We start from the raw sequence: 27,741 nt of genomic DNA on the forward strand, positions 1-27,741 counted from the left end.
GACAGGCTTCAGGCTCCGCCCCCACTCCCCCCATCCGCTCCCTCACGTGACTCACGGCACTACACTGCGCCTGCTCGGCGGAGCTTACCAGCACACATGCGCAGTGAGCTCCGCTCAAGCTCCAAAATCCAGGCTAGGGTGGCGCAAGAGGCAGCCAAGAAAGGAGCATGCGCTGTGTGATCGGCTGAGACTGTCCACCACCCACCACCACCACCACCACGCAAGTTAACTAAGGGCGCATTCCGCCCTGTTGTCAATGGAAGTCGTCAAGCAATCAGCAGCAGACCCAGACCGGAGGGACGGATTAGTCTTTTAATAGAAAAACACACGTGTAACAGTAGCAACACAATCTCTAGCAATCCAGATGAAGAGCCAGCCTTCAGTTCTTCACCTTGGGGGGCGGCCTGTGAGAGGAAGAGGAGAGGCATCAGAGCTTGTCACCACTTTAGGGGCACTCCTAACAAGTATTGAACCGTGTGGCTCTGGGGTGCAGAGGCCAGAGACATCTGTCCTGGTGGAATACTGGGCCCCCTGCTCACCTGTACACACCCACGACCACAGCGTGGTCTCTTTCATATGGCTCTAGAGTCAACTGCTCCTGGGGCTTCATGTTTTCCTGTTGCATTTTTTTCACTTCAGAGGCAAATACTGCCTCGGCAGATGCTGTGGAGTCAATGCAGTTAGCCTACAGAGGAGAGAGGACTTGAAGTCTGTAGCAAGTCTTTGAGCTATTTACCCTTTTCTGTGCTCTTTAAATTAGAAGTACTTGTTTTTACTGGAAATGGTGAAACTCAAGTTTTGGAAATTTTCAATTTGATCTGGATTTGGAACAGTTAGCTTTCAACAGAGTCCTATCATCTAAAAGCGAGTGTTTAAATTTTACACTCAGGGCTTTTCCCCCCTTCTGCTTCCTCTTTAACAATAACAATGCAGCTGAGAATATGAAAATAAATGTACCAAAAGGCTAACAAAATGGTGAATCTGGTTGAAAGGCACATGGCAGAATTCTCTGTATTTCAACGTAAAATGTTTTTTTAAAGTGCAACTAGCATTTATCTAGTATTTATTCTACACCAGGCCGTTCTAAACACTTCACATATATTCTTACATAGACACTAAAAAATTGGACTAATATTTCTATTTTACACATATAGTATTTTCATTTTACAAGCACACAGGTTAAGTAACTTGTTCAAAGTTACACAGCAAGCTGGAATTCAAGCTCAAATTGTCAGACTCAAGGATCATGCAATTGACCACTACGTCCTATTGCCTCTTTAAACCCAAAGATGCTAGTTTTGCAGACATTACTCATCATGTGATATTTGACTGGGGCCAGGGAATGGCTTGTAGGGAGCTGTGTGGGAATAAAGGCTGAGAATAGACTGACTGGATTAGGGGAGGATGAAGGCTCCCTTGTTTTGACTAGCTACTTGGCAGTTAATGATAGAGAAAATACTTAGATTCCTCCAAGACCCGCACCTTAATGGAAATCACAAAGTGTCCTCCATTACGTAGGAAGGTGTGGGCATTCAGGGCTACAATCCGGGTCTGGTCTGGCTGGGCCACATCAGCAAAGATCACATCCACCATTGCTAGGGAGAAGGAAGTGGCAGTTAAAAGCTGGGTCTGCTGATCTTCCCAGCTCCTCCAAGGGGGCCTGCAGACTCCTGGCAGTCTTCCCTGCTTCTAGTCTCACTTCCCCCCACTGATCCCCCTCCCTCCATGGTGCCCCCAAGATGGGTCCAAAACCCAGTCACATTATTCATTCACGCCTCTTGTAACCCATGGTTGCCACCTACTCTGTGGCCAACCCCGGACCTGGCATGGGGGACAGAGAGATGAGTCATACCCAGACCCTGCCCTTGAGACCCTCCAGGGTCCGGGGAGGGGGGGGGAGGAGGAGGGGGGGGCGACAGACACATCATCATAAAGGCAAGGCAAATAAAGGTGAGCACTTATAGGCAAGAGCATTTGCAGGATTGTCACATGAAAACAAGTTGCAGGACAAGGGGTATGGTATAGGTGCATGGAAAAAAACTCACAGAAATCAGCAGAATGCAAAATAATATTTTTAAGGCAGTCTGATTAAAAAAACCCAAAAACTTAAAAATATGGGAAGATGCTATAATGAAACTAACTTTTTAAAGTTGGAAAAAGCAGACATCAAATTGTTCAAATGTCACCTCAGTGGGTGATTTTATAAAGAATTCCATTTTTACATCTTGCTTCTGAGTATTTTTTAAAAAAATCAAAATAATTGATATTTACAATGGGCTCCTCTGGGCCAGGCCACACTCAGTTTGTGCTTTCTGGGTTATGATCTCAAAAGACGAGGACCTCTGAAGGAGGCTTTTTTGGTGGTTGTTCTTACTCCTCACCCAAGGGTATTTTTTCCATTGATTTTTTTTTAGAGAGCGTGGGAGGGAGGAGGGAGGGGTGTGTGAGAGAGAAACATTGATTGGTTGCCTCTCACACCTGCCTGGGGATTGAAACTGCAACCCAAGTATGTGCCCTTGATTGGGAATTGAACCCATGACCTTTCAGTGTGTGCGCTGATGCTGTAACCACTGAGAAACACCAGCTAGAGCTGAAAGAGGCTTTTCTACATAAGCCAGGGCAGTGTAAAACTACCATATTTTAGAGGGAGGAAGGAAGTATGGGGTGGCCTAGGGAGAGGGGCACGAGATAAGAGAGGAGGCTGGAATCTGAAGGTGCCAGAGACCTTGAAGCAGATCCACCATCTTCTCAACCTCACCTGGCTCCCCCCCACCCTTTTTATTCCTGCAGACTCAAGAGGCCTGCTCATCCATTCCAATTCCATCCAAATTAGGGCCCTTGCCTCTTCCAGGAAACCTGGAGTGGCCTATCCTACCCCACCTGGGCCAACCCCTGATCCCTCACCAATGAGCATGCGGTATTTGTGCGGGTGCCGAGCATCTTCAATGACAGGAATAATGTTAGTCCTCTTCTTAGCCAAGTTAATGAGGTCACGGCCAGAGCGGTGGGAAAACTCAACTGCATAGACCAGACCATCCTAAAATAAATCAAATAACAACAATGATACTAGTTCTCATGTATGGAGCACCTACTTTGGGCCCATACACTGCATGTAACATATCTTCAAATCTCCAAATCTAAACCCTACCACTTAACAACTATTATTATTATGTCCATTTTACAGATGAATACACTCAGGTCCAGAGATATGAAGTCGCTGGCTGAGGTTTATTCACTCCCGCTTTGCCTGATCTGAAAACCCAAGCCCCCAATACAGGCTTAAAACCAGGAAGCTAGCGCACAGAGATGAAGTCATAACAGCTAAGAATATCTGCAATAGACCAGGCATTGCTCTAAGCACTTTACAGGAATTAACTCATTTATCTTCACAATAACCCTATTTTCCAGCGGGGTAAACTGAGGCCCAAAGAGATTAAATAACTTGTGAAAGTCATGTCACTGTTAAATGCCTGCACCAGAGCCTGGGTTTTATAGACTCTGTAATGTAGATGAGCTGGAGGTCATGAAATGACATGCACAGGTAGCCTCTAAACAGGGAGCTTGTACAGCCACACCAAAACGCAGGCCCAGAAAATGAGATTTGTTCTTTCAAGAGAAACTAGAAGATCAGATTTTGGGGGCATAAATTTTTTAAAAGGGCAACTAAATCAAGTAGTCTGGTATATCCACGGTAGCCTGGTGTACACGCAGTTCTGGGCCTGGCTAACAACAGTCACCCAATACCCATGCCCCTTTCCTCTGGGCCAAGAACTCAGAAATGAAGCTGAATGAGGCTTTGGAGAGCAGGTAGTTCAAGCTGCTTCTTTAACTCACAGGCACTCTAGTAGGGAAAGGCCTAGCTCCATGCCATGCAATGCAGGGAAGGAGCCAGGGCCTCTGACTCCAGGTTGGCAGAAGCAGCAGCCTTCCTCTCCCTCCTACCTTACCACCAGCCCTTACTCATTATCTAATCCCCATAACTTCATCCACTCACCGGGCCTACGATGTCAGAGACATGAGAGACGGTGGTGCCCGAGGCAGCCCCAAGGTAGAGCACTTTGGCCCCTGGCTTGATGTGGATTTGGTCCACTCCGCCCAGGATCGCTGCTGCCAGCTTGGAGCGGAAGGGGTTCCAGGCACGATACTCGATTTTGTCATCTCCCTCCTAGGCCAGGAGAGATGGGATGGAAGTCAGTGCCAGGCTCTTCTGCAAGCCCCCACTGCCCTTAACCCTAGGGCCCTCAAAGAAACTCAATCACTGTACAAGAAACAAATGTGGGCACATATCAGTGACCACAACAGATGCAGTGTCTGCCTTATAATGGAAACTACTAACTCATGGAAAAGGGGCAACACCAGACAATAAACACAGAGACAAGATCATACCAGGTCTATGCATTCCTTCCACAAACATGTGCCGTGCCAGGACATGCTGTGTGCAGACCCTGTATTAGGCACTGGGGATACATAGTTACCGAGACAAGACCCGTGCCCTGAAAGAGTAAGTAGTAATGGACTGACTGACACACACAGTTGACATAGAAGCCAGTGACAGGCACTAAGGAGAAAGGATCAAGCCAGAAAAGTAGATATGAAGTACAGGGAGCAGGGCGAGAGACAGGTGAAATGAGAAAGGGTGGCCAGGGAAGAGCCAAGAAGCAGACCTGAAGAAGGTGAGGGGCCATTCAAGTTATCTTGGGAGGGAGAGCTCATTCCAGGCGGCAGGAAATACAGCAGAAAAGCCCTGAGGCAGGAATGCGCCTGGCCATAAAGAAGATGACATGGGATAATAGGAAAGGGGGACCTGGCCTGTGTGGCTGGTTGTTTGGGCTTCAGTCTCCTACACAGAAAGGTTGCCAGTTCAATTCCTGGTCAGGGCACATGCCCAGGTTTTGGGCTCAACACCCAGTAGGGGTGTGCAGGAGGCAGCCAATCGATGCTTTGCTCTCACATCAATGTTTCTCCCTCTCCCTTCTCTCTCTCTCTGAAAATCAATTTTAAAAAATCTTTGAAAAATAGGGCGCCCTAGCCAGTTTGGCTCAGTGGATAGAGTGTCGGCCTGCAGACCAAAGGGTCCTGGGTTCGATTCCAGTCAAGGGTTTGATTCACGTACCTCAGTTGCAGGCTCCTCCCTGTCCTGGACCCTGGTCAGGGCTCGTGAAGGAGGCAACCAGTCGATGTGTTTCTCTCACATCGATGTTTCTCTGTCTTTCCCTCTCTTTTCCACTCTCTCTAAAAATCAATAGAAAAATATCCTCGGGTGAGGATTAACCAAGAAAAGAAAAATAGGGCAAGAGATAGGTGGTGAGGGCTGTTTTTTTACAGACAGGGTAGTGAAAGATGGCCTTTGAGAAAGACAAGGTCACACCTGACCAGACACGCTGGTGTGAGAGGGAACCAGTCACACACAGAGCTGGGAGACGAGTGTTCCAGGCAGGGGAACAGCAAGGTCAGTGGGCTAGAAGACACTCAGTCAGGGGGACAGTGGAAGGTGAGGCCAGGGAGTGGCACGGGGAAACAGAAACGTGAAGGGCCTTCCTGAAGGCAATGGGAGTCACAGAAGGCATGTGGGGAGGGAAGTGCATGATCTGACTTATGTATTAAGACAATGCCCTCGCTGTCCCATGTAGGACACATGGTGGAGGCAGGGAGACCAGTACATCAGCTGGGGCCCTGGTGGATTTGAGAGGAGCCCAGGTCTCACCGAAATTGAGACTCTCTTTTCTCCATAAACTGATTCTCCAGGGACCAGATTCTTGGTGACTAGGGCATCTTCCTTTCCACGACAAATGAAGACACCTAAGTGAGGGGATCAGAACAGTGGTGAGGACTCGGGGCCCCGCCCCGCCCCACCCCACCCTCAGCAGGTTCCTTGCCTTCTTCACTCACCCTCATGCCGATGAGGTTCCACCATCACATTTTTCCCTGACTGATTTCCTCTTTTTCCTCCCCTACCACGACCCCGGTTGCCACCAGACTGGAACCCGCCACCTACAAGGGAGAGACCCAGTGAGAGAGGGAGACCCCACATTTATTCCCACTCCACCCCCCAAGCTCAGGGAAAGCCTCCTCCATCATATCTCCCAATCTCACTCACCTCTTCCTCCTCCTCCTCCTCCTCCTCCTCGTCCACGGCCTCTGAAGCCTCCACCACGACCTCGGCCCCCACCAAAGCCACCTCGGCCCCCACCAAAACCACCTCGGCCTCCACCTCGACCCCCACGGTCACCAAAGCCCCCTCGGCCACCAAAGCCACCCCCACGGGGGCTGAAACCTGTAATGGAAACAGAAACAGTAATCAGGGCAACGAAGCTGGAAACGTTACTCCTGCACCTCACAATTCTACTCAGGAGAGAAAATGGAGAAACGTGTACCAGGCAGCATGTACATGAATGTCCACAACAGCAGAAAAATCAGGACTAACTCAAATGTCCACAGGCACAACGGACAAAAAAAAAGGAAAAAAGGGAAATATTTACAATAAAAATGAAAAGGACCTATAGCTACCTGCCAAAGATAGATAAATCTTAGAATCAAAATGTTACATGACAAAGCAAGTCTAAGAAAACCACATTCAATATAATATCCTAATAAAGAGGGAATATGCAAATTGATAGTCACGCCATCACAAAGATAGCGGCGCCCAGTCCCCTCAGCCCCTCCAGAGTCCCCAGTCCTTTCAGCCCCATGGGGGGTGGGGGTGGGGGGCAGAAGCATAGTGCGGCTGGACCCGTCCTCAGGTGGGTCTGGCCGCTCCTTGCGCCACCGAGTCCCACAGTCCTTTCAGCCCAGCAAGGGGGGGGGGGGGGCAGGGAGCTGGCGCATGGTGCAGCCAGACCCGCCCTCAGCCCCCCAGCTGCCCAGGGCCAGCCCGAGGCACAGGCAAGCCTCGGATGTTGGCTGCCCAGCCGCCCAGGGCAGGTCCAAGGTGCAGGCAACTGCCGAGGCTCAGGTAACCAGGGCCAGCCGAGGCTTGTGCTGCTGGCAGTGGCAGCAGCAGAGGTGTGATGGGGGCGTCGCCTTCCCCTGATCACCAGGTCACTTCCCGCCCCTGAGGGCTCCCAGACTGTGAGGGGGGCAGGCCGGGCTGAGGGACCACCCCCCTCCAGTGCATGAATTTTCATGCACCGCGCCTCTAATCCTTTCTATAAAGTTCAGCAACTGAAATGAAACAATGCTATGCTGTGGTGACATATGTGGTAACTGATGTCCCACCTCCATTCCACAAAAGTCAAGGGATGATAAATGCAAAACCCATGATACTGGGTAATGGAAGGGAGAAATTATGGGGTTAGGATAGGGGAGGGGTACAAAGGTAGATGTATCTTGCTGTCAATATTCTGTTCTTGGTTGAATGGTAGATTCACAGAATTCATTCTATATTCAACTAGAGGCCCAGTGCACAAAATTCGTGCATGGGGCGGCGGGGGGGGGGGGGGGGGGAGGTGGCGGGGACCCTCAGCCCAGCCTGTGGCCTCTCGCAGTCCAGGAACCCTCAGGGGATGCCATGGAGGCAGGAGAGGCTCCCACCACTGCCACTGCGCTCACCAACCATGAGCCCGGCTTCTGGTGCACTGACCACCAGGGGGCAGCTCCTGTGTTAAGTGTCTGCCCACTGGTGGTCAGTGCGTGTCATAGCGGCTAGTTGTTTCACATATTAGCCTTTTATTATATAGGACTAAAGGCCCGTTGCACAAAGATTCGTGCAATAGGCCTTCTTTCCCCTGGCTGCCAGCACCAGTTTTCCTCTGGTACCCGGGACCCAGATCTTCACTCTGGCCACCGCCTTCCATCTTCGCTCTGGACACAGTCTTTGCTACGGCTGGAGCCTTCAGTCTTTGCTCCTTGCTCTGGCCGGAGGCTTCAGTCTCTGGCCAGAGCTGCTCCTGTAGCTCCTTCCACTCCCCACCTTCCCCCTCATAGCTTGATTGCTGCTTCGCCTGCAGACCTCACCGACGGGCTCCTGGGTCCCAGGGGGCCTCCTTGCCTGTGGCCCGGCTTTCTGATCACGATCATGAGCGGCAGGCAAGGCGGCTCCTGGGTCCCGGGGGGCTGCCTTGCCTGCGGCCTGGCTTTCTGGCAGCTCCTGGGGTCGCACACGGGGGCCTGGATGGTGGCTCCCGGTGTCCCACCCTGCCAGCAGTATGCAAATTAGCCGTCATCTTTGTTGGCAGTTAATTTGCCTATTGCGCTGATCAGCCAATGGTGATGGTAGCAAAGGTACGGTTAATTACCATGTTTGTCTATTAGTAGATAGGATAGTAATTAGTCTGCAGACCACTGCGCACACATGTGCGTGTATGTGTGTGCATATGTGCATGTGTGTGCGTGTTAGTGTATGCATGCATGCATGTGCTCCCTGGGGTGGTAAGGTCAAACATCTTCCTATGCCTACCCTTGTATCTGAAACAAAAGTGCAAACACCCAAACAGAGGGGAGCTCGGTGTGATGCCTTTCCTGCTAACTGATCTCCTGCTTCCAAGACTGCAGAAGTCTCTGCCAGCTCAGGGAAAAATAGAAGAAAAAAGAAAAACAAATTGTGCTTTACGGATGGGCAACAGTTCATAAGCAGTTTAGGGCTTATCAACAAGATTGAAAGTTTAAGAAAAAAAAGATTCAGAGACTTAATTTTCATCATTCAGGATAGTGCAAATGTTCTTCACTTCATTGAGCACAAAACAATGTTTGAAGCAGACAGACTTCTGGTGGTAACAGATTCAATATGTGACTTTTGACAATTTCAAGAGCTCTTTAGTAACAGTCATGGTCAGGGCACATGCCTGGGTTGATCCCCAGTAGGGGTATGCAGAAGGCAACTAATCAATGGCTCTCTCTCTCTTCACTGGTGTTTCTCTCTCTCCCCCTTCCATTCTGAAATCAATAAAAATATATTAAAGATAAATAAAAATCAATGGGGAAAAAATCCTTAAATGAGGATTAAGAAAAAAATTAAAAATAAATAATCTGACTTGATATAAACTATTCAATAGCAAATTTGCTAACGTTTTTGTAAAGGTACATTATATTCACTTCCTATGAAAACTTCATGCATCTTAATGGCATTAAAGATGAATATGTACAACTTCTTAATAGCTATTCCTAATAAATTGGTAAAAATTAAGTTTCAAAACTCCTACACATAACCAAGATTTGTTAACCTTTTTTCTACCCTCCCTCAGACTACTGTCCATGTGGCAGCTCGTGATGCCCTTTTTAAAATAGGGCATCAAGCCCTAACCAGTTTGGCTCAGTGGATAGAGCATTGGCCTGGGGACTGAAAGGTCCCAGGTTCGATTCTGGTTAAGGGCATGTACCTTGGTTGCAGGCACATCCCCAGTAGGAGGTGTGCAGGAGGCAGCTGATCGGTTTCTCTCTCATCGATGTTTCTATCTATCTCTCTCCCTTCCTCTCTGTAAAAAAATCAATAAAATATATTTTAAAAAAATATAAATAAATAAATAAATAAAATAAAATAGGGCATCAGATCTCATCAGTACCCTTCCTAAATCTCCTCAGTGATTTCCCATCACATTCAAATGAAATCAAAATTCCTTTCTCTGGCTCCGAATGTCCTAAAAGCAGTGGGTCTAACCTTTGGCTAATCCCTGGAACCTAGACATTCTAATTGTCTTGGGTGGAAGCCTGGGTAGGGAGCTTTTTAAAAAAAAATAAAATAAATTCTTTATTGATTTCAGAGAGGAAGGGAGAGATAGAAACATTAAATGATGAGAATCATCGATTGGCTGCCTACTGCACGCCCCTACTGGGGATCGAGCCCACAATCCAGGCATGTGCCCTTGACCAGAATCGAACCCTGGACTCTACAGTCCACAGGCCGATGCTCTATCCACTCAGCCAAATTGGCTATGGCCTGGGTATGGGAGCTTTTTAAAGCTGTCCAGGTTATCTTAATATGCAGCCCAAATTGAGAACCAACATCACAGGGCTCTGACTTCTGCTGAGTTTTCTGACCTCACTCTCTTTATGCTGGGCACTATGTTCTTCCTCCCCAAGAACAAACTCACTTTCCAGCTTTTCAACCTTTAACATCTGCTGTTTCCACTGCCTGGATCCTGAACATCTGCTTGGCTCACCCACTCTTTCACTGTACTCAGGTCCCTGATAAAATTTTCCTTTTCTGGCTTTTTTCTTTTCTTTTCTTTTCTTCTTTTTTTTTCTTTTCTTCTTTTCTTTTCTTTCTTAATATATTTTTATTTATTTCAGAGAGGACAGGAGAGGGAGGGAAAGATAGAAACATAATGATGAGAATCATTGATCGGCTGCCTCCTACATGCCCCGCACTGGGGACTGAACCTGCAACCTGGGCATATGGCCTGCCTAGGAATCGAACCACGACCTCCTGGTCCATAGGTCGACGTTCAACCACTGAGCCATGTTGGCCCTTTACCCCACTTTCTTTTTTTTCCCTAACAATGACCATCCATGGCATTTTTTTTAATTGACTGATTTTAGGGGGGGGGGGGGGGAATAAGGAAGAGAGTGGGAGGGGGGAGATGGAGAGAAAGAGAATTTGTTGTTCTACTTATTTATATATATTCCTTGGTTGATTCTTTTATGTGCCCTGACCGGGGATTGAAGCCACAACCTTGGTTTATCAGGATGACGCTCTAACCAGCTGAGCTACCCAGCCAGGGCCTCATCCATGGCATTTTTAACATTATTAATGCCTGCCTCCCCCATTAGAACCAAGGCCAAAAGAACAGGGATATTTAATTGTTTTAGTCACCACTGCATCCCCAGCACCCTGCATAACATCTGGCACAAAGTATAGGCTCAAGAAATATTAGGTACACCATCTGCTGATGACTCTTAAGCCTCTGGGTTCTGCTTCATGGAGAAAGCAGCCACTCTGTTCATTTAAGAAGCAGGAGATCCGATAGTGATCAGAGCCCTGGTTCCTCTCAAGTAGTTCATGTATCCCACACAGGGAGATGGCCACACCATTTGCAATCCTAGAGAGTAGAGAAGGTTCCTGGAAGTCTTGAAAACATCTCTAAAATAGAGATATGGAGATAATGCAGTGCCCTCTTCATAGACTTGCACAGATTAAATGGCAATACACATAAAACGCTTAGTATACTGCCTAGCACACAGTTTGAATATTATTCAAACTTAAGGCAATGAATCCTCCCTCCTACTTAGGGGAGAAACCATTAGGTCTAAGAGACTCTCTACTCAGGCCTGACAGAACAGAGACCTAGAAAGTAGGGGCATGGCATGGAGTACAACGGGCATGACAATAAACTTTTAGTCCCAGACACTCAAAACCTGTCTTGATCCATTTCAAATCCTGGGGCTCTTATAAAAAAATGTACTGAAATTACCCACTCCTCACCAAAAGCTTCTCCTCCCACAGCCTTCCCCATCTCAAAAATGGCAACTCTACCCTTCCAGTCCCACAGGCCAAAACCCTTGGTTATCCCTGACTCCTCTCTCACACCCACATACAAGCTGTTGATTTTGTCTTTAAAATCTATTTCCAAATGGTAACAATTTGTCAGCCAGGTTGATTGCTACTGCCCTGGTCCAAGTCACATCATCTCCTTGTAGATTACCGCAACCAACTTCCTATACTGATGTGCCTGTTTCCACTCTAGCTCCCCTAAACTCTTTTTACAGGGGGTCCTTTAAAAAAACAAGTGTCAATCAAGTCTGATTGACATCGGGTCCTTGCTCAGAATCTCCCCAAAGCTTCCTCTCTTATTCAGACTAAAATCCCCCTGAAGAGCTGACTTCTGACAACTTCATATACAAACACACTGAGGGGAAGAGTTGGGAGGAATGTGTAGCCTCCATTCCTGGGAGAACCAGATCACAGGATGCCTGTGGCAATGCCAGGGTCTCAGTGGAAGATACACTAGCACCTCCCACCCCACTCCATCAGCAGATCCCCAAACACGGAAGAGAAAGAGAACTTGGAAGGGTCCATGGACCCACAAACCCCCCTCACCAGGTGACCCAACCTCTCCACAGGCTGAGAGGGGGCAAAAGTGTCTGTAGCAGAAAACAGACGCTTTTGGTCCCAAGTGGGGAGACTTCCCCAACTCCAGTGGAGCAAGTTGGAGGGATGGGCGCAGGCTGACTGAGGAAGAGCTGAGAAACCAGGAATAAGGGTCCTAATTGTGTTCCCCTTGAGAAAAAATATAAACATAACAATTGGAGCCAACACTATTGTGTCTCAAGCACTGTGCTATTTTTATCAGCTTTACTGAGCTATAATTTTCACATAACATTGTGTAAGTTTAAAGTGTACAACCTTTGATCTGATACACTTATATGCTGCAAAATGATGGCCGCCCAGTGCTATTTTTTCTTAACAAGATCTTACTAAATTGTAACTGGGGGCCATTTTATTGATGAGAAAACTGAGGCACCAAGAGGGAAAACCACTTGCCCAAGGTCACACAATAATTAAAAAGCAGAGCCGGGATGGAAACTGAACTGGGGCCTTTCTGCTGTCAAAGCCAGGGCTCTCAGCATTCCCTCCTGAGGGGGGTGGGGTGGGATCATCATCATCTGGAGAAAAATCGGATAAATAAAAGCACTCCCTCCCTCCCCGACCCCGCTAATCCTACCCCGGACTTGGAAGTTTGCGCGCCGCGTACTTGAGCAGCACCAGGCCCACGCTCTCCCCTCCATCCTCAGGGACCCGCCCCCCTGGGAGGAAGTGGAGCGGGAAAGTGGGCCAGAGGGAGGCGGGCAATCAAGCCGGGAGTCCCCACCGTCTCCGGCCCCTCCGAGAAGGTCGTGGGTTGGGGGCCAAGAGGACGGAGTAGCGGCGGCAACCGGGGGGCCTCCTAGACTCAGCTCTCGGAGACGACACCTCCGAACCAAGAGAGAGTCCCCAAACCGAAGCCCGCAGAGCTCCGACCCCAGACGCCTGGACCCAAACTCGGGTCACGAACACCGACTGCCGCCCCGCTCCAACACCCGAGAACCTGATCAAGACCCCAATGAGACGGGTGTCAGTTCAGGACGCCCAGCCCAGGACAGACTCTCGACACACGACCGTGACCTCCGAGGCCAGTCACACACTCCCACGCCTGGACCCTAGGCTCAGAATTAACCACAGCGCGGAACCAAGACCCTCTCCCACACGACACGGAACCAGGACTCCCTCCCCGCCGCGGACCCGGGCCTCAGAACCCCTGCCTCCAGGCCAAGGCCCCGCACCCCATTCCCGCCGGCTCCAGTCCCTGACCTCCGACCCCCGCCCCGCCCCGTCCCGCACCTGGCTTCATGGCGAGAGCAGAGCGGCGCGGGTCCGGTTTCTGCGGCGTCCGGAACCTCACCAGTAGAGGCTTTCGCACGTGGAAAGGAGCGCACGCGCGCGGCGACGTACGACGTGTGACGCAATCACGTAACTCCGCCCCTTGGAGCTCCAGCCCCGCCCAGACCCTGCGCTCTGTGGGCGGGATGCCTGAGCTCAGGGCTTTGGGACCGCTGGGCGCTACTCTGTTCCAAGCTTCCTCCTTCACTGGTTTGAGCACTCCAGTAATCAGGGCTCATCCCTAAGCCTTCGCGTGGGCTGTGCCCTCTGCCCCTCTTCTCTAGTCCTAGGTAACTCCCTAAGGTCCCCTCTACCCCCAAAACCTTTCCCTGATTCATTTCCATCCTCAAGAACGTGGGCCGACTCTGGACTCCCATTAATACATTAGAAAAGCATTAACTTTGCGCCTGTCTGTACCAGACACTTTTCTAGGTGCTGGGAAGACAGCGGTAAAGAAGACACGCAAATCCCCACTCGATACTTTGCATATTAGCCATATATATATTTGATTTTAGAGAGGCGCGGGGGTCGGGGGGAGAGAAAGAGAAGAGAAACATCCATGTGTGAAACATCTAAGGCTGCCTCCTGCATGCCCCCTACTGGGGAACCAGCCCAAAACCTACACACGTGCTCCCACCAGAATGAACTACCACCTTTTGGTTCAGGGGAGGACGCTCAACCAACTGAACCGCACCAGCCAGGCCTGGAACTCATTTTCTAATGGGGAAAGAGACACCAAACATGTTGATTGTTATAAGGCAATACGGGTGCTTTGGAGAAAATAACAGCAGGGAGGAGGATAGGGACCGTTGAGGGAGGAGTGAAATTTCTCATGGGGTATCCAACAAGCAAAAAGCTAAAGGTGATGAGGAGTGAGGCAAGCTCTTGCCTGGGGGGAAGAGAGTTCCAGGCAAAGAGGATTGCAGATGCATAGACCCTGAGGCAGGAAAGGGAACAAGAGTTGGAGAAACAGCAGTGTGGTTGGGGAAGAGTGGGAGGAGATGAAGGTAGAAAGGTAACAAGATATTGTGTGCAGCCTCCTGCACCATGGTGAGAACTTCAGCTTTTACTCTGGGTGGGATGGACCTATGGGAGGGTCCTGAACACAGCATAAGCATGATCTGACATGGGGGTCACTCTGGCTGCATGTGGGAAACAGAGTGTGGGAGTAGGGATAAGAATAGGAAGGCCTTGGAGGGGCCTTCTTCAATGGATCAGGTAGAAGACAAGGGTAGACAAGATCAGGGTGGGGGCAGAGAAATGGCTGAAGCTTGAGCAGATTCTGCATAAGTATTGAGAATTTTTTTATAATATTAATATTTATGCTTAAATTCTTTCCACAAATCCAAAGAGTGCTATTATGAGAAGTTACAAATAACCTCCAGGAGAATCCACTGGTCTTTCATTGTTGTTTCACTCATAACTAGAACAGGGCCTGGCGCAGAGTGAGTGGGTGTTCAGTGGTGTTTGAGTTCTCTGGGAAGGCTGTTCCAGAGCACAGAATCATTCCTGAAAATTTATTAACATGGAAAATCTGCTGAGTCTATTCCAGATTTCTAGGAGCGGTGTTATAATTCAAATGGCTCTGATCCAGGATAATGGTCCGTACTTACAGATTTTACTGTTTGCCTTCCAGTTAAACTTTTTTTTCCTTAAAGGACAAAAATACTCAGAGTACAGTGCAGATTTAAGGTTGCCAGCTCCGGTTTCTGGAATCTTGGCACTATCTCCTGGCTTGGAGGTATTTCAGCTGCCAACTTGCTCCTCAGACCTGAAATTAGCACTCTCAGTGAGTAATTAGTGGGTGCCTTCTGGTCTTGTGCTGGGCACACAATGTTGACTAAAACAATCTTAGGCCTTGACCTCCTGGAGATGCCAGTCCAGTGGGGGAGACAGACTGGTCCCCAGACAGTATCAGCCCAGAGTGGTCAGGACTGGAATGGGGAAGATACAGGCAGAATGGTTAAGGCTGGGATGAGGGAGGCACCGAGGGCTTTTCCAAATACCTCTCCATATCCTTAACTTTCTTTGCCTTCCTTCTCTAAACACATCCTAGCTCTCTCCTGAAGACATGTTTTTCATGCAGCTCTTCTAAGCCGGGGCTGTTTTTCTCCTCCTCAACTCTCATGCCCAACGGGCCTTAGATGGGATAAGATCCTCCTTGCTCCTCATTGCCACTTTTAAACCATTCACTCTCTCTCTTCTCTAAGTCCCTAACTTTGAAGCTTATACATTCTATAGCACCTTTTCCCATCCTTTTTGCCTGCTCTATCACCACCCAAGTCATGTCATTATTTTAACTCCAGGCTCCCTGCCACTCAAGCTGCTCCTATTATAATTCTTGGTGATTTCTAAATATCCTGGACTATTCTGGCCTCTTGGTGCCTTGGCTTCCTCTCCTCTAGAGATCTTGTCGTGTACCCAACCCTTCCTTCTCACAGTCACACCTGGACTTTGTGTGGGGGACTCGGTGGTGACTGTGGCAGCCCAGAGGTCCCAACCAGTTTGGGGAGAAAGACCCATTCCCAGACAATGATGGCGCCCAAACTGCAGCCCCTATGGAATTTTAATTACATGTATCTCGCTGTCTGCCCATCACTCCTGTCTCTCCAGCTAACTCCCTCTAGAGTTATTGCTCCCACAGTCACAGCCCCAACAATTCATTAGCCTGACCACCTTTTCCCCGGCCCTCACCCCCTCATGACCACACTACCCAGCCTGGCTCCCACCCATCATCATCACCACTCCTTTGTTCACACAACATATTCTTTTCTAACTTTGTCTTTTTCACCTTCTGCACCTGCACCCTGGCAGCTGAATGTGGATGGAGAAAAACACACCCACTCTGACTGGTCTCACATTGTGTTCATGACCACAAACCCAAGTGGGCCCTAAGTTGCCCAGCCTTTCCGGCACATGTCCCTAACCCATTCATTTTCCCATATTATTTTCCCCCTATTAGTTGTATTGGTAACCTGTGTTAATTTTTAAGCACTTTATTACGATACAATTTACATGTCATAAAACCCACCTGTTTCAAAAGTACAGTTCAGTGAATTTTAATGAATTTATACAGTTGTTCAACCATCACCACAATTCCATTTCGGGACACTCCCATTTCGTACAAATGGAATCATATAATATGTGGCATCATGTGTCCAGTTTTTGTCATTTTTATGTTCCATGTTGTTAAGTGTATCAGTAGATCATTCCTCTTTATTGCTGAGAATTCCATTGTATGGATCTATCACATTTTGTTTATCTGTTCACCTGTTGATGGGCATTCGAGTTGTTTCCAGTTTGGGGATTATTGTGAATAATGCTGCTATGAACATTCATGTATACAAGTATATGTGTGGACATAAGCTTTGATTTTTCTTGAAAAGAGTCCCAGGAATCAATTGGCTGAGTCCCTGGGGTAAGAGTATGTTCACCTTTTAAAGAAACTGACACACTGTTTTCCAAAGTGGTTGGACCTATTTTCCTGAAAGATTATTTTACACTTTCTCCTCTTTCAAAAACCTTCTCCTGCCCTGGCTGGGTGGCTCAGTTAGTTGGAACATTGTCCCATACACCAAAAAGGTAAACATGCTCTCAGTCAGGGTACATACCTAGGTTGCAAGTTTGATCCCCAGTCGGGTGCATATGGGAGGCAACTGATAGATGTTTCTCTCTCTAAAAAAAAGTAAAACAAAACATATCCTCATATAAGGATTAAAACAAAACAAAACAAAATACCTTGGCCCAGCCAGTATGGTTAAGTGATTGAGCATCAATCCATACACCAAGAGGTTGCTGGTTCAATTCTGGGTCAGGGCACTTGCCCTGGTTGCGGGCTTGATCCCCAGTAGTGGGTGTGCAGGAAGCAGCCGATCAATGATTCTTTCTCATCATTGATATTTCTACCTCTCCCTCTCCCTTCCCCCCCACCTCTAAAAAACTACAGGAAACAATAAAAACATACATTTTTTTAAAAGCAACCTTCCCCTCCTCTGTTACTCCTTATCTGATGACCCTGCTTCCTACTTGAATGAGAAGGTAGAAGCAATCACAAGAGAACTTCAATATCCTATCTCCATTTCTACCAGCCAACTGCACCTATTAGCTCATATGCTGTAAAAGAAAATTCTTTCTGTCTTCATACTTTTCACTATGACACCAAATATGTGAGTTTTCCACACCAAGCAATTCTCCAAGTCTCTTCAGACTCCAGCTGGTGTCCTACAATTCAGTTCAATCCAGACACTACCTACCCGGAACGAGCATTAGTTCTTACAGTTCGAAGGCTCAGTCCCTTAAGACTGCCCCCACTTCAGACCAGTGGCAAGTCCAAGTCCCCGTCTGACCAGCTGGTTGTAAATCGGTTTTCACAACCCTCTCCTCTGTTTGGTAATTTGCTAGAACAGTTAATAAGACTCAGGAAAATGATTTACATACTTTTACTGGTTTCTTATAAATGATACAACTCAGGAACAGCTACCTGAAGGAGATGCACAGGGCAGGGTGTGGAGGAAGCAGCGTGGAGCTTCCATGCCTTTTCCAGGAGTGTCACCCTTCAAGCACCTCAATGTGGTCACCAACCTAGAAACTCTCCAAAGCTCATTTTTATGGAGGTTTTGTTACGTAGGAACAATTGGTTCACTCACTGACCATTAGTGATGAACTCACCCTCCACTCTCTCTCCCTTTCCCAGATGTGGCAGGTGATGAAAGTTTCAGCCCTCTAATCATGATTGGTCTTTCTGGAGAATTTTTCAGCCTAACACAAGACATCTCAGATTGAACGCAAAGTAGGTGTTCAAACATAGTTACTGAGTGAAGAAATGGCCATAGCAGAGTCCTGAGGGTTAGTCTTACGTACACATTTCAGTGGAAAACTGAATGAGGACCAAGTATTCAGAACTCTTCAGAGGCTGTTATGACTGGGACCTTCACGGCCTGATTAATTAAAAATATTTTACTGCCCTGGCTGGTTTGGCTCAGTGGGTGGAGTGTCGGCCTGCGGACTGAAGGGTCTGGGTTTGATTCCAGTCAAGGGCACATGCCCAGGTTGTGGGCTTGATCCCCAGTAGGGGTCATGCAGAAGGCAGCCAAACAATGATTCACAAACACACACACACACACACACACACACACACACACACACACACACACTAGAGGCCTGGTCCATGATATCCGTGTACTGGGCTGGGGTGGGGGTGGGGGGGTGCAGGGAGCGGGGGGATGTTCCTCAGCCTGGCCTGCACCCTCTCGCAATTCAGGATCCCTCTCATAGTCCGGGACCCCTCGCTCCTTACCGCCCGCCTGCGTGGTGCTCCTCAGCACTTCAGCAGAGGCAGGAGAGGCTCCTGCCACCGCTGTGCTGGCCAGCCATGAGCCAGGCTTCTGGCGAGCGGTGCTCCCCCTGTGGGAGTGCACTGACCACCAGGGGGCAGCTCCTGCATTGAGCATCTGCCCCTTGGTGATCAGTGCGCATCAGAGTGACTGTTCAGTCAATTTGCGTATTAGGGTTTTATCATATTTTAGCTCCACCAGCATGGCTCAGTGATTGACCTATGAACCAGGAGGTCATGGTTTGATTCCGGGTCAGGGCATATACCAGGGTTGCAGGCTCAATCCCCAGTGGGGGGCGTGCAGGAGACAGCTGATCAGTGATTCTCTCTCATCATTGATGTTTCTATCTCTCTCTCCCTCTCCCCTCTTCTATGAAATCAACAAAAATATTTTTAAAAACTATTTTAAACAAAATTTTAAATACTACACAAAAGTAGAGAATATAAGAAACCTCCACTTACATATCACACAACCCCAACAATTATCAACACTTTGTCAGCCTTATCTACTGCACCATCTTTTTTATTTTTGGCTAGAGTATTTTAAAGCAGATCCCAATATGATGCCTGTTTACCCCATATACTTAACTATGCATCTCTTTAAAAAAACACATTTTCTTACATTATCACACTTAACAAAATTAACAAGAAATTCTTTTTTGTTTTAAGAAATTCTTTTAATAATTGGGTAACGTCTACATTCCTATTTCCTCAATGGTCTAAAAATATGATTTTAAAAAATTGCTGCTTGTTCAAATCAGGTTCCTAACTACCCATCATTTGCATTCTCTCTCTTCTCTCTCTCTCTCTCTCTCTCTCTCTCTCTCTCTCTCTCTCTCTCTCCCTCTCTCTCTCTCTCTTTCTCTCTCCCTCCCTCCCTCCCTCCCTCCATTTCTTTGGCCAAGAATCTTCAGAGATTATAATTGAGATTAAAATTTATTGATTTTAAAACTTTGTTTGAGGTACTACATGCTTACAGAAAGATGCATGTAACTGTGCAGCTTTAAGAGTCATTGCAAAGGCAATAACTCACATAACCATCTCCCTGGTCAACAAATAGGACAGTACCAGTACTCCAGCCCCTTGCTCCTCCTCTTAGGTCTCTTTTATTATGTACACTGTTCTAACTTTGCTTTCTTCACCTCACAATATATCTTGGAGATAATGCCAGAACAGTGTTTAGAGATCTTTTATGGTTTTCATTTATCTGCATAGTTGTCCATCATGTAGATGAAGTGTAATTTAATCAACCAGTCCCCTACGATGGACATCTGAGTTGTTTCAGTCTTTTTCCATTATAAAGAGCAATGCAATGAACAACCATTGGCTTACATCCTTTTATTGCCATTGTATTTTTGGGTTAGATTCCTAGTGGTAAGAGTGCTGGGTCAAGAGAAAAATGCATTTGTCATTTTGCTAGATACTGCCACATTTTGCTGCATTATTTCTATTGGTAACATGATAGTATTCTTTTCCTCATATATTTCTCAGTAAATATAATGTTGAGTTTTTGTATTTTTGCCTATCTGAGAGGTGAGAGGTGGTGTCTTTGGGTCATTTAATTTGCATTTCTCTTACTATGGACAGAAACAAGCATTTTTTAATCTTTAAGGAGCATTTGTATTTCTTTTTCTATGAACTGTTCAGATCTTTGCCCACTTTTCTATTGGATTGCTGCTTATTCTTCTTCATTTTTAGGACCTCTTAATTTTTTTTTCTTGAAAGGAAATTGAATCTAGGCGAGACTCAACAGCAAGAGTCAGTGGAAAGGACTGGCATTGGTGACACACTAAATCCAGGCTCCATCATTATCAACTGTTTGCCCTGGGGCAAGTTATTTAACCTCACTAAGCCTATTTCTTTATATCTGTACTCATTTTGTAGGATTATTGTGAAGCTCAGAATAACCTGACATATTAAATGCATTCAACATATTTAGGTTTCTTTTTCTGTCACTTGCTTGTTCATATACTCAACCACTGTCTTTTTCTTATTAATTTGCATATTGTAGATATTAATCCTTTATTAGGTATGTTGTAAATATTTCCTCCAAGTGCACCAGGTAGTGACAGTGGGCATGATAAGAAAGGCAGGCAACCCTAGCTGGTTTGGCTCAGTGGCTAGAGCGTGGCCTGCGGACTGAAGGGTCCCAGGTTCGATTATGGTCAAGAGCACATGCCCGGGTGGTGGGCTTAATCCCCAGTAGGGGGCGTTCAGGGGGCAGCTAATCGATGATTCTCTTTCATTGATGTTTCTCTCTCTCTCCCTCTCCCTTCCTCTCTGAAATCAATAAAAATATATTAAAAAAAAAAGAAAGGCTGGCAGATTTCAGGTATGTTTTGATATAATCTAAGTGGATATGTTGATGAACTGAGTGGAGGGCAAAGGGCAGGGAGAAAGCAAGAATAAGTTCCCATTTTCTGGCTGCCAGACTGAGTTGTGCTACTCACTGAGGTGGGGAAGGTTATCCATGAGGAAGGTGGGGACATGTTTGGGAAGGAAGAGAGACTTCAATTTGTTCCTTGTGGATTGGGTAAACACATTAAATCCTCATTCCAACTCTGGATGATAAATAATACTTTAAATATAATGCTATTGACTGACAGTTTCTGTCCCCTCAAAATTCTTTTTTAAAAAAATTTCGTTACATATTTTCATAAAGGTTAAAACAAAAAATATTGAATAAAATAGCTCTGTTTATAAATTACCAAATTATATTCCAAATGAATAACAAACCATACTGAAGGGGAAAAAGTACTAACTCAAGTAACTTTTTAACACAGAACTTTGATATATACCCTTAGTCTAAAGATGAAAAGAATTACAAACAAATACAGAACTCTACCTAACAGGCTTGTTTTTTACAGTGGCATGGATTAGCAGTTCTGAAATAGTCTCTGTATATTGGAGGATTGAGTAAAAGATGAAATATGTTGAGAGCCAGGTTTCTCACTGTTGTCGGAGATACAGATATGAAATTGGGAAGGTCAAAACACTGCGGTATTGGACTGGAACTGGAGGTATAGCAAGAACTCCTGGGCTTGTATTTATGTGTGTATGTATTTCCTATTTCTGTCCACTGAGAGGACACAGAAACAATACCCACTGGGAACAATTCAAAATTCTTATGTTGGAACCTAATCCCCAATGAGATGGTATTTGGAAATGAGGCCTTTGGGAGAGGATTGGGTCATTATGTTAGGGGCAAAAATAGAATATTGGGGACTAGCTATGGTTATGGGAAATATTAATTATGTTCTGTTAACCATAATTGCCTTGTGTTGGTTAAAGTAAGGACGTTCTGACCTGGCTGGGAGTTGTATGCCCCCAGGGCCTGGGAGGCAGCCTTGGACCTGGGAATCAACCTTGAAACCATTCCATTCAAGAACTGCCTATTATCATGGAAGGATTAACAACCTTGTTGCCCAAACGATGGAGTCCCCCTCACCCCAGTCTCCTACTTCCTCATGCCTGTAATCCCTACTTCCCCGTGTAATCTTTGTCTTACCCTATATAAGCAGCTGGCTTATGGGGGGGCTGCAGAGCAGATTTTTGTGGGTGACCTGCTGCTCTCCCATACTTCCGGCAGTATTGGAATAAACACTCACATATGATTCAACCCTGTCTCTGCTTAATTGGCTCAAGTAGTGACAGGCAGCACGGACCCACTGATTGTCCAGTTACAATTAGCGTGGCACCTTTATGAATGACATTAGTGCCTTTATAAGAGGCCCCAGATAATTCCCTTGTCCTTCTGCCATGTGAGCACACACAAGAAGACAGCCATCTATGAAACAGGAAGCAGGCTTTCACCAGAACTGACTCTGCTGGTGCCTGGATCTTGGACTTTTCAGCCTCCAGAGCCTGAAATAAATTTGTTTATAAGTCCCTCCCCTATTGTATGGTATTTTGTTACAGCAGCCTGAATGGACTAGGACACATGAGGAAACGAAGTGACAGAGAAATTAACTTGCTAGGGTTAGAAATGATAAAGCTGCCAGGCTGGCATGGCTCGGTGGTTGAGGGTCGACCTATGAACCAAGTGGTCCTGGTTCGATTCCTGGTCAGGGCACATGCCCGAGTTGCAAGGCTGGATCCCCATTGTGGGGTGTGCAGGAGGCAGCCTATCACTGATTCTCCTCATTGATGTTCCTCTCTCTCCCTCTCTGAAATCAATAAAAATATATTTAAAAAATGGTAAAGCTAGACCTATTCCATTTTCTACTCCTTCCCTCCATCCAATCATTCATCTTTTCATCCACCCATTCTTCCAGTACATTTCCCCATCTCCTCACTCCCTCATCCATCCCTCTCCCAACCCACCCACCTATGTCGTCACCCATCCACCCATCCATCCATCCATCCTTTCACCCACCAATAAATATTCATCATGCGCCAGATTCCCCAAGCATCTGACCCTACTATGCAGGCAGGAAGTCAGTAATAAAACACATGGGTGCCCATCCAGTGTGGCTCAGTGGTTGAGCATCTACTTATGAACCAGGAGGTTATGGGCACATGCCTGGGTTGTGGGCTCAAGCCCCAATGGGGGGTGTGCAGGAGGCAGCTGACTGATGATTCTCATCATTGATATTTCTCTCTCACCCTCCCTTCCTCCCTGAAATCAACAAAATATATATGTATATATTTAAAAAGACACATGGGCATGCAGCTTAGCTTAAGATATTTATTCAATGCTCTCACAATCAGCCTCAGTGGCTCAGCAGGGAAGGAATACACAGTGATACAGTGCATCCTTGAATTATTGCAGCCTCCAGAGGGATCAGGTCCTGAAGTCCTCATTTCCAGTGGATAACTGGTCAGTCACGACTGCAAGAGACAGACACTTAGCACTTGCTCTTACAGACTGAGCACCCACCCAACTGCTTCCTTCCCATGAGGATCGAGGTGCCCTGGCCCCAAGTAAACTGGCTTCCATGCTACAAACTCACCATGGGGAGAAGTCCGGTGCTCTCCAGTGCTCCACTGTTGTATTTCCCTGGGAGTTATGCCCATCATTGGTCTGGTCCCCGTCAAAGTTTCCACAGGCACCACACAGCATCCCAGCATGGTCACGGCTGACCATCACGGTCAGCTGCCCATTGGTGCCCAGCTGTACCCGGACCCCTGCCTTCTGCTGGACTAGCATGGAGCCATCCGGATTCCGATTCACAGACACAGATGTTAACACTTCAGCTGGGAGATCTACTCGGACTCGGAGACCATTCACCTGTGTTTTTTTTTTTTTTTGGGGGGGGGGCGGGGGGAGACACAGAAGTTAGGCTAGAGCCACAGAAGAGCTGGGATGTTACCGGGATGAAGACCCCAAGCAAGATAACAATTTCAAGGAGCAAAAGCAGAGAAGCAGATGCTGAAACAGATGAAGACCTGAAAGGATGGAGAGATGGATACATAATTTAGCTGGAGATTTGCATGGACGGAGAGAAGATTAGAGAGAGGATGAATGCAGAGATGGATCAACAGATCAATAAGCATATATACAAGGGGTTACTTTGTACCAGATAGACCAACAATCAATCAACCCCAGTGTCATCCTGTGTACATAGTTCTAGTTTTCAAAATGAAAGAACCCTTGAGCATGTCCTGTAAGTTAGTGGTTCCCTAACAAAAGTAACTTCACCTCTTATTTGTTTCAATGCTGATGTCTGAAGCCAAGTAATGCCCTAGCAAGCATAATGATCGCATAGAAAATTACTGTTTCTCTATCACAGGCTGTAGACTCAGTTAACCTGGTAATCTTATGAGTTTTTTTCCTTTATATAAGTGTTGTCTGTTTTCATTGATGAATTAATCCTTCTAAAGTTAGACTCTCCAGAGAACTTTGGTTGAAAGAAAGTTCTTTTTTTCTAAATGTTTTAGTATCTTGAGTCTTCCTCTGCCAGATGATTGAAGAGAGATGTAGACAGATAGAAAAGATAGGTAGATGGATCTGAAAAGATGGATAGATGAATGGATGGATGCATGGATGGAGGAATAGACAGGTGGAAGGAAGGAGGAAGGAAGGAAGGAAGGAAGGAAGGAAGGAAGGAAGGAAGGAAGGAAGAAAGGAAGGGGAGGAGGGAGGGAGGGAGAGGAGGGAGGAAGGGAAGAAGAGAGAGAGAGTTGAAAAATGGAAAGAGGTGGGAGAAGAGATGGCTAGAAGGAGGGAGAGAAGAAGAAGGGATGGATGCAGCGAAGGAGAGCTGGAGAGGTGAATGCAAAGTTTAACCAGGCTTCAAGCTTTAAAAGTATAAGGACTGGGTCTGAGCCATCTGTGTTACCCAGCACATGGACTGATGCAGAGGGAACAGGGCTGAATGTAGTCAGAAAACCAAACTTTTCCTGGGCACCCCCTAGGGTCCAGGCCCTGATGTGGGTACTGGCAACAAAGTAATGACCAAGATGGACAGGACTCCTGCCCATCTAAGGATCATATCTAGTGATGAAGGAAGGCAGCAAACACAAAGAAATAATGGATAACTTCAGATAGTGATAAGAGCCTTGAAGGGAATAAAAGAGAGTAATAGCATTGAGATTGGGATGAAGAGTGAGAGTGTCTGCAGGTATTCAGGAAAGATCTCCCTGTAGGAGCAATGCTGGAACTCAGACCTGAAGGACGAGCAGGAGCCAACTCTTAGAGTCTCTGGGAGAAGAGCACTGCTGCAGTGGGAACAGCAAATGAGAAGGCCCGAGGTGGGAACAAGCTTGGCTTCCTATACAAATAGCATACAGGCCAGTTTGGCCTGTTATTAGCATAATGAGGCAGGGAATGAGGCTGGAGAGGCCAGAAGGAGTTGTTCTCTCAAGGACTTGTAGGGCATGGAAGGGAGGTGGCTTGAGTTTGGAACACTGTTCTGGGAAAGCGACTGCAGAGTTCTAAAGAGCAGAATGACCCGATCCATTTTATAATTTTAGAATGGATCTATTGGCTGTGTAGAGAATCATTTCTTGAAAGGGGAGGTGTCCGTTAACCTGAATTATGAATCAAGCAGATGGCCAGAGAAAAGGACTGATTGGTCCAGAGTACACTAACGAGAGAACTCCTGCCTGGCCAGTGTGGCTCCGTGGTTGAGTGTCAACATATGCACCAGGGGGTCACGGTTTGATTCTTGGTCAGGGCACAAGCCCAGGTCGTGGGCTCTAAACCTTGGTTGCAGGAAGCAGCCAATCAATGATTCTCTTTCATCATTGATGCTTCTATCTCTCTCTCCCTCTCCCTTGCTCCCTGAAATCAATAAAAATATATTTAGTCCTAGCCAGTTTAGCTCAGTGGATAGAGTGTCAGCCTGCAGACCGAAGGGTCCTGGGTTCGATTCCGGTCAACGACATGTACCTCAGTTGCAGGTTCCTCCCCGGCCCGGGCCCTGGTCAGGACTCTTGCAGCAGGCAACCAATTAATGTGTTTCTCTCACATCAATATACCTCTCTCTTCCACTCTCTCTAAAAATCAATGGAAAAATATCCTCAGTTGAGGAGTATATATATATATATATATATATGTATTTTTTTTTTTTAAGAGAGAACTCCAGCCCCCCTACTTCCACCAGGCTGAGTCTCGGACCATCGTGCTTTGGCGGAAGGATGTAAACCATCCACTGGGGGAGGAGTGTGTGGAGCCTGGGCTTTATCTCCTGACTGGACCTAGAAGACACCAGTGGATGTCTCTGCAATCAATAGACAGGTTGTGGAAACAGAGATGTGCTCATCTGGGAACGTTAGTGCAACCTGACCTCTGTGCTTGGGTCATGTGCTCTACCGTATATGAACGATAAATGAGGAGACTATGAGTCAGCATTAGTCCTGTTAAGCCAAACAGATCCTCTCTCTCAGAAATCTGGAATTGGGGTGATGAGAACCATGGGTTTAGCAAATAAAAGGCAGTTGTAGGTGACAGGAAGTCAAGGGGCAGAATGGAGGGGGCACGTGGGGCTGGAACGGACTCTTGATGCAAACAATGGGCCTGAGGGGTCCCTAGAGAAAGCAGAAGGATCACGTGGCCTGTGATTGACAGTGTCAGTGGAAATTCCCACTGAGCACTGTAGTTGGAATCCATCCTGGTTCCTTGTATCTACACACTTACCACCAGCGCCCTGTTCCCATCAAAGTGGTTAAGAGCATGGGTGCTGGTGGGTTCAAGCCTGGGTCTCCCAGGCATTCTCTGAGTGACTTGAATAAATGACTTTACCTTTTTGGGCTCTAGTTTCCCTCATTATACATGAAAGTATAAGTGAGGATAATAACAGTTCCTGTGTCATGGGGATATTGTAAGGAGTCACAGAAAATGAAGATGATTTGGAAAACAGCAAGTCTAAAAGATGAAGGTACACATCCAGACAATACTGCCAGGGCACCTGGACCCAGCCTCTCCTGAGGCTCTCTCCCTGGATTTTCTAATTATGCGGGCCAATGAATTCACTTTGCTCAAGGGAATTTGAATTTGGTTTTCTGTCATTTGCAACCAAGAGTCAAAACTAACATCAAAACAAGAAAATGTCCCTGGCCAGGTAGCTCAGTTGGTTAGACCAAATCCAGAGACCAAACTGTAGAGATCTAGATAAAGAAAACAGATAGCAAGATAGACAGGCAGCCAGGAATGGAGGGAGGGACACCGCAACAGGAAGACAAAGCCCAAGGGAGACACGCCCTCGTGCCAAGGCTTACCCACACGCCCTTGTTTGGGGTCACAGTCACCAGCCCATCCTGGAAGAAGATGTGAACCTGACCCACAGCTTCAACTTTGTCATGGCAAGAGTGGACATCAGCGAGCACACGGAACCAGGGGATGGTCTTCTGTATTCCTGGGCAGCGGGAAGAGAGCTCGTAGATGCCAGGGATTCTGACAGTACTGTGGGCTCCATCAAAGGTGGTGAGATTGGTGCCCATAAAGAGGGAACAGAGACCAGGGGGGACCCAGCAGTCCCGGGACCCAGCTTCGACCTCGCATACGCGACCCAGAGGGCAGCCAGTTGCCTGGCATGTCAGGCCAGTGCTTGAGGAACAGGAACAGCGCTCACTGCAGTCTGGGCTCAGCAGGGAGGAGTTCACCTGTGCACAGAGAGGGGCCAGGTTACCGTGGTGTGGTCGATTGCAACAATGACCACAATCCTTCAACCTTCTG

General features: G+C 47.1%; 2 protein-coding genes across 3 annotated transcripts in view; both read right to left on the minus strand.

Moving 5' to 3' along the window:
• Nucleotides 1-298: 298 nt before the first annotated feature.
• Nucleotides 299-13,347, minus strand: FBL (fibrillarin). 2 transcript variants are annotated; one of them, XR_013996831.1, is made up of 9 exons: nucleotides 13,253-13,347; nucleotides 6,098-6,274; nucleotides 5,890-5,991; nucleotides 5,705-5,799; nucleotides 3,995-4,165; nucleotides 2,905-3,037; nucleotides 1,483-1,595; nucleotides 540-663; nucleotides 299-404 (listed from the first exon to the last, which is right to left on the minus strand). XR_013996831.1 is itself a non-coding variant. In XM_081106733.1 (9 exons), the coding sequence occupies exons 1-9, from the start codon at nucleotides 13,260-13,262 to the stop codon at nucleotides 380-382; spliced, it is 972 nt and encodes a 323-aa protein (XP_080962859.1). In that variant the 5' UTR covers nucleotides 13,263-13,347; the 3' UTR covers nucleotides 299-379. The 2 variants fall into 2 exon arrangements, 1 of the variants encoding a protein (XP_080962859.1); XM_081106733.1 differs by having other exon boundaries at nucleotides 540-685.
• Nucleotides 13,348-23,291: 9,944 nt separating this feature from the next.
• The window catches only part of FCGBP (Fc gamma binding protein), a gene marked incomplete at its 5' end in the record, with an annotated part of 45,108 nt that continues 40,658 nt past the window's right edge, over nucleotides 23,292-27,741 (minus strand). The window contains 3 exons of the mRNA XM_081107307.1: nucleotides 23,292-23,453; nucleotides 23,576-23,853; nucleotides 27,285-27,668. Of these exons, the coding sequence (XP_080963433.1) occupies nucleotides 23,444-23,453; nucleotides 23,576-23,853; nucleotides 27,285-27,668 (672 nt within the window). The 3' untranslated portion in view covers nucleotides 23,292-23,443. The remainder of the gene's footprint in view (nucleotides 23,454-23,575; nucleotides 23,854-27,284; nucleotides 27,669-27,741) is intronic.

This window comes from Myotis nattereri, assembly GCF_964212035.1.
Source record: "Myotis nattereri genome assembly, chromosome: 15".
NCBI classification, from domain to species: Eukaryota; Metazoa; Chordata; class Mammalia; order Chiroptera; family Vespertilionidae; genus Myotis; species Myotis nattereri.

Bases quoted from the DNA above. Each gene is read 5' to 3' on its own strand.
- FBL (XM_081106733.1), bottom strand. The intron at 1,596-2,904 runs GTGAGGGATCAG...CCTTCTCCCTAG, and splicing joins CAAATACCGCATGCTCATTG to CAATGGTGGATGTGATCTTT. The intron at 686-1,482 runs GTGCGGGTCTTG...TCTCCTCTGTAG, and splicing joins ACTTTGTGATTTCCATTAAG to GCTAACTGCATTGACTCCAC.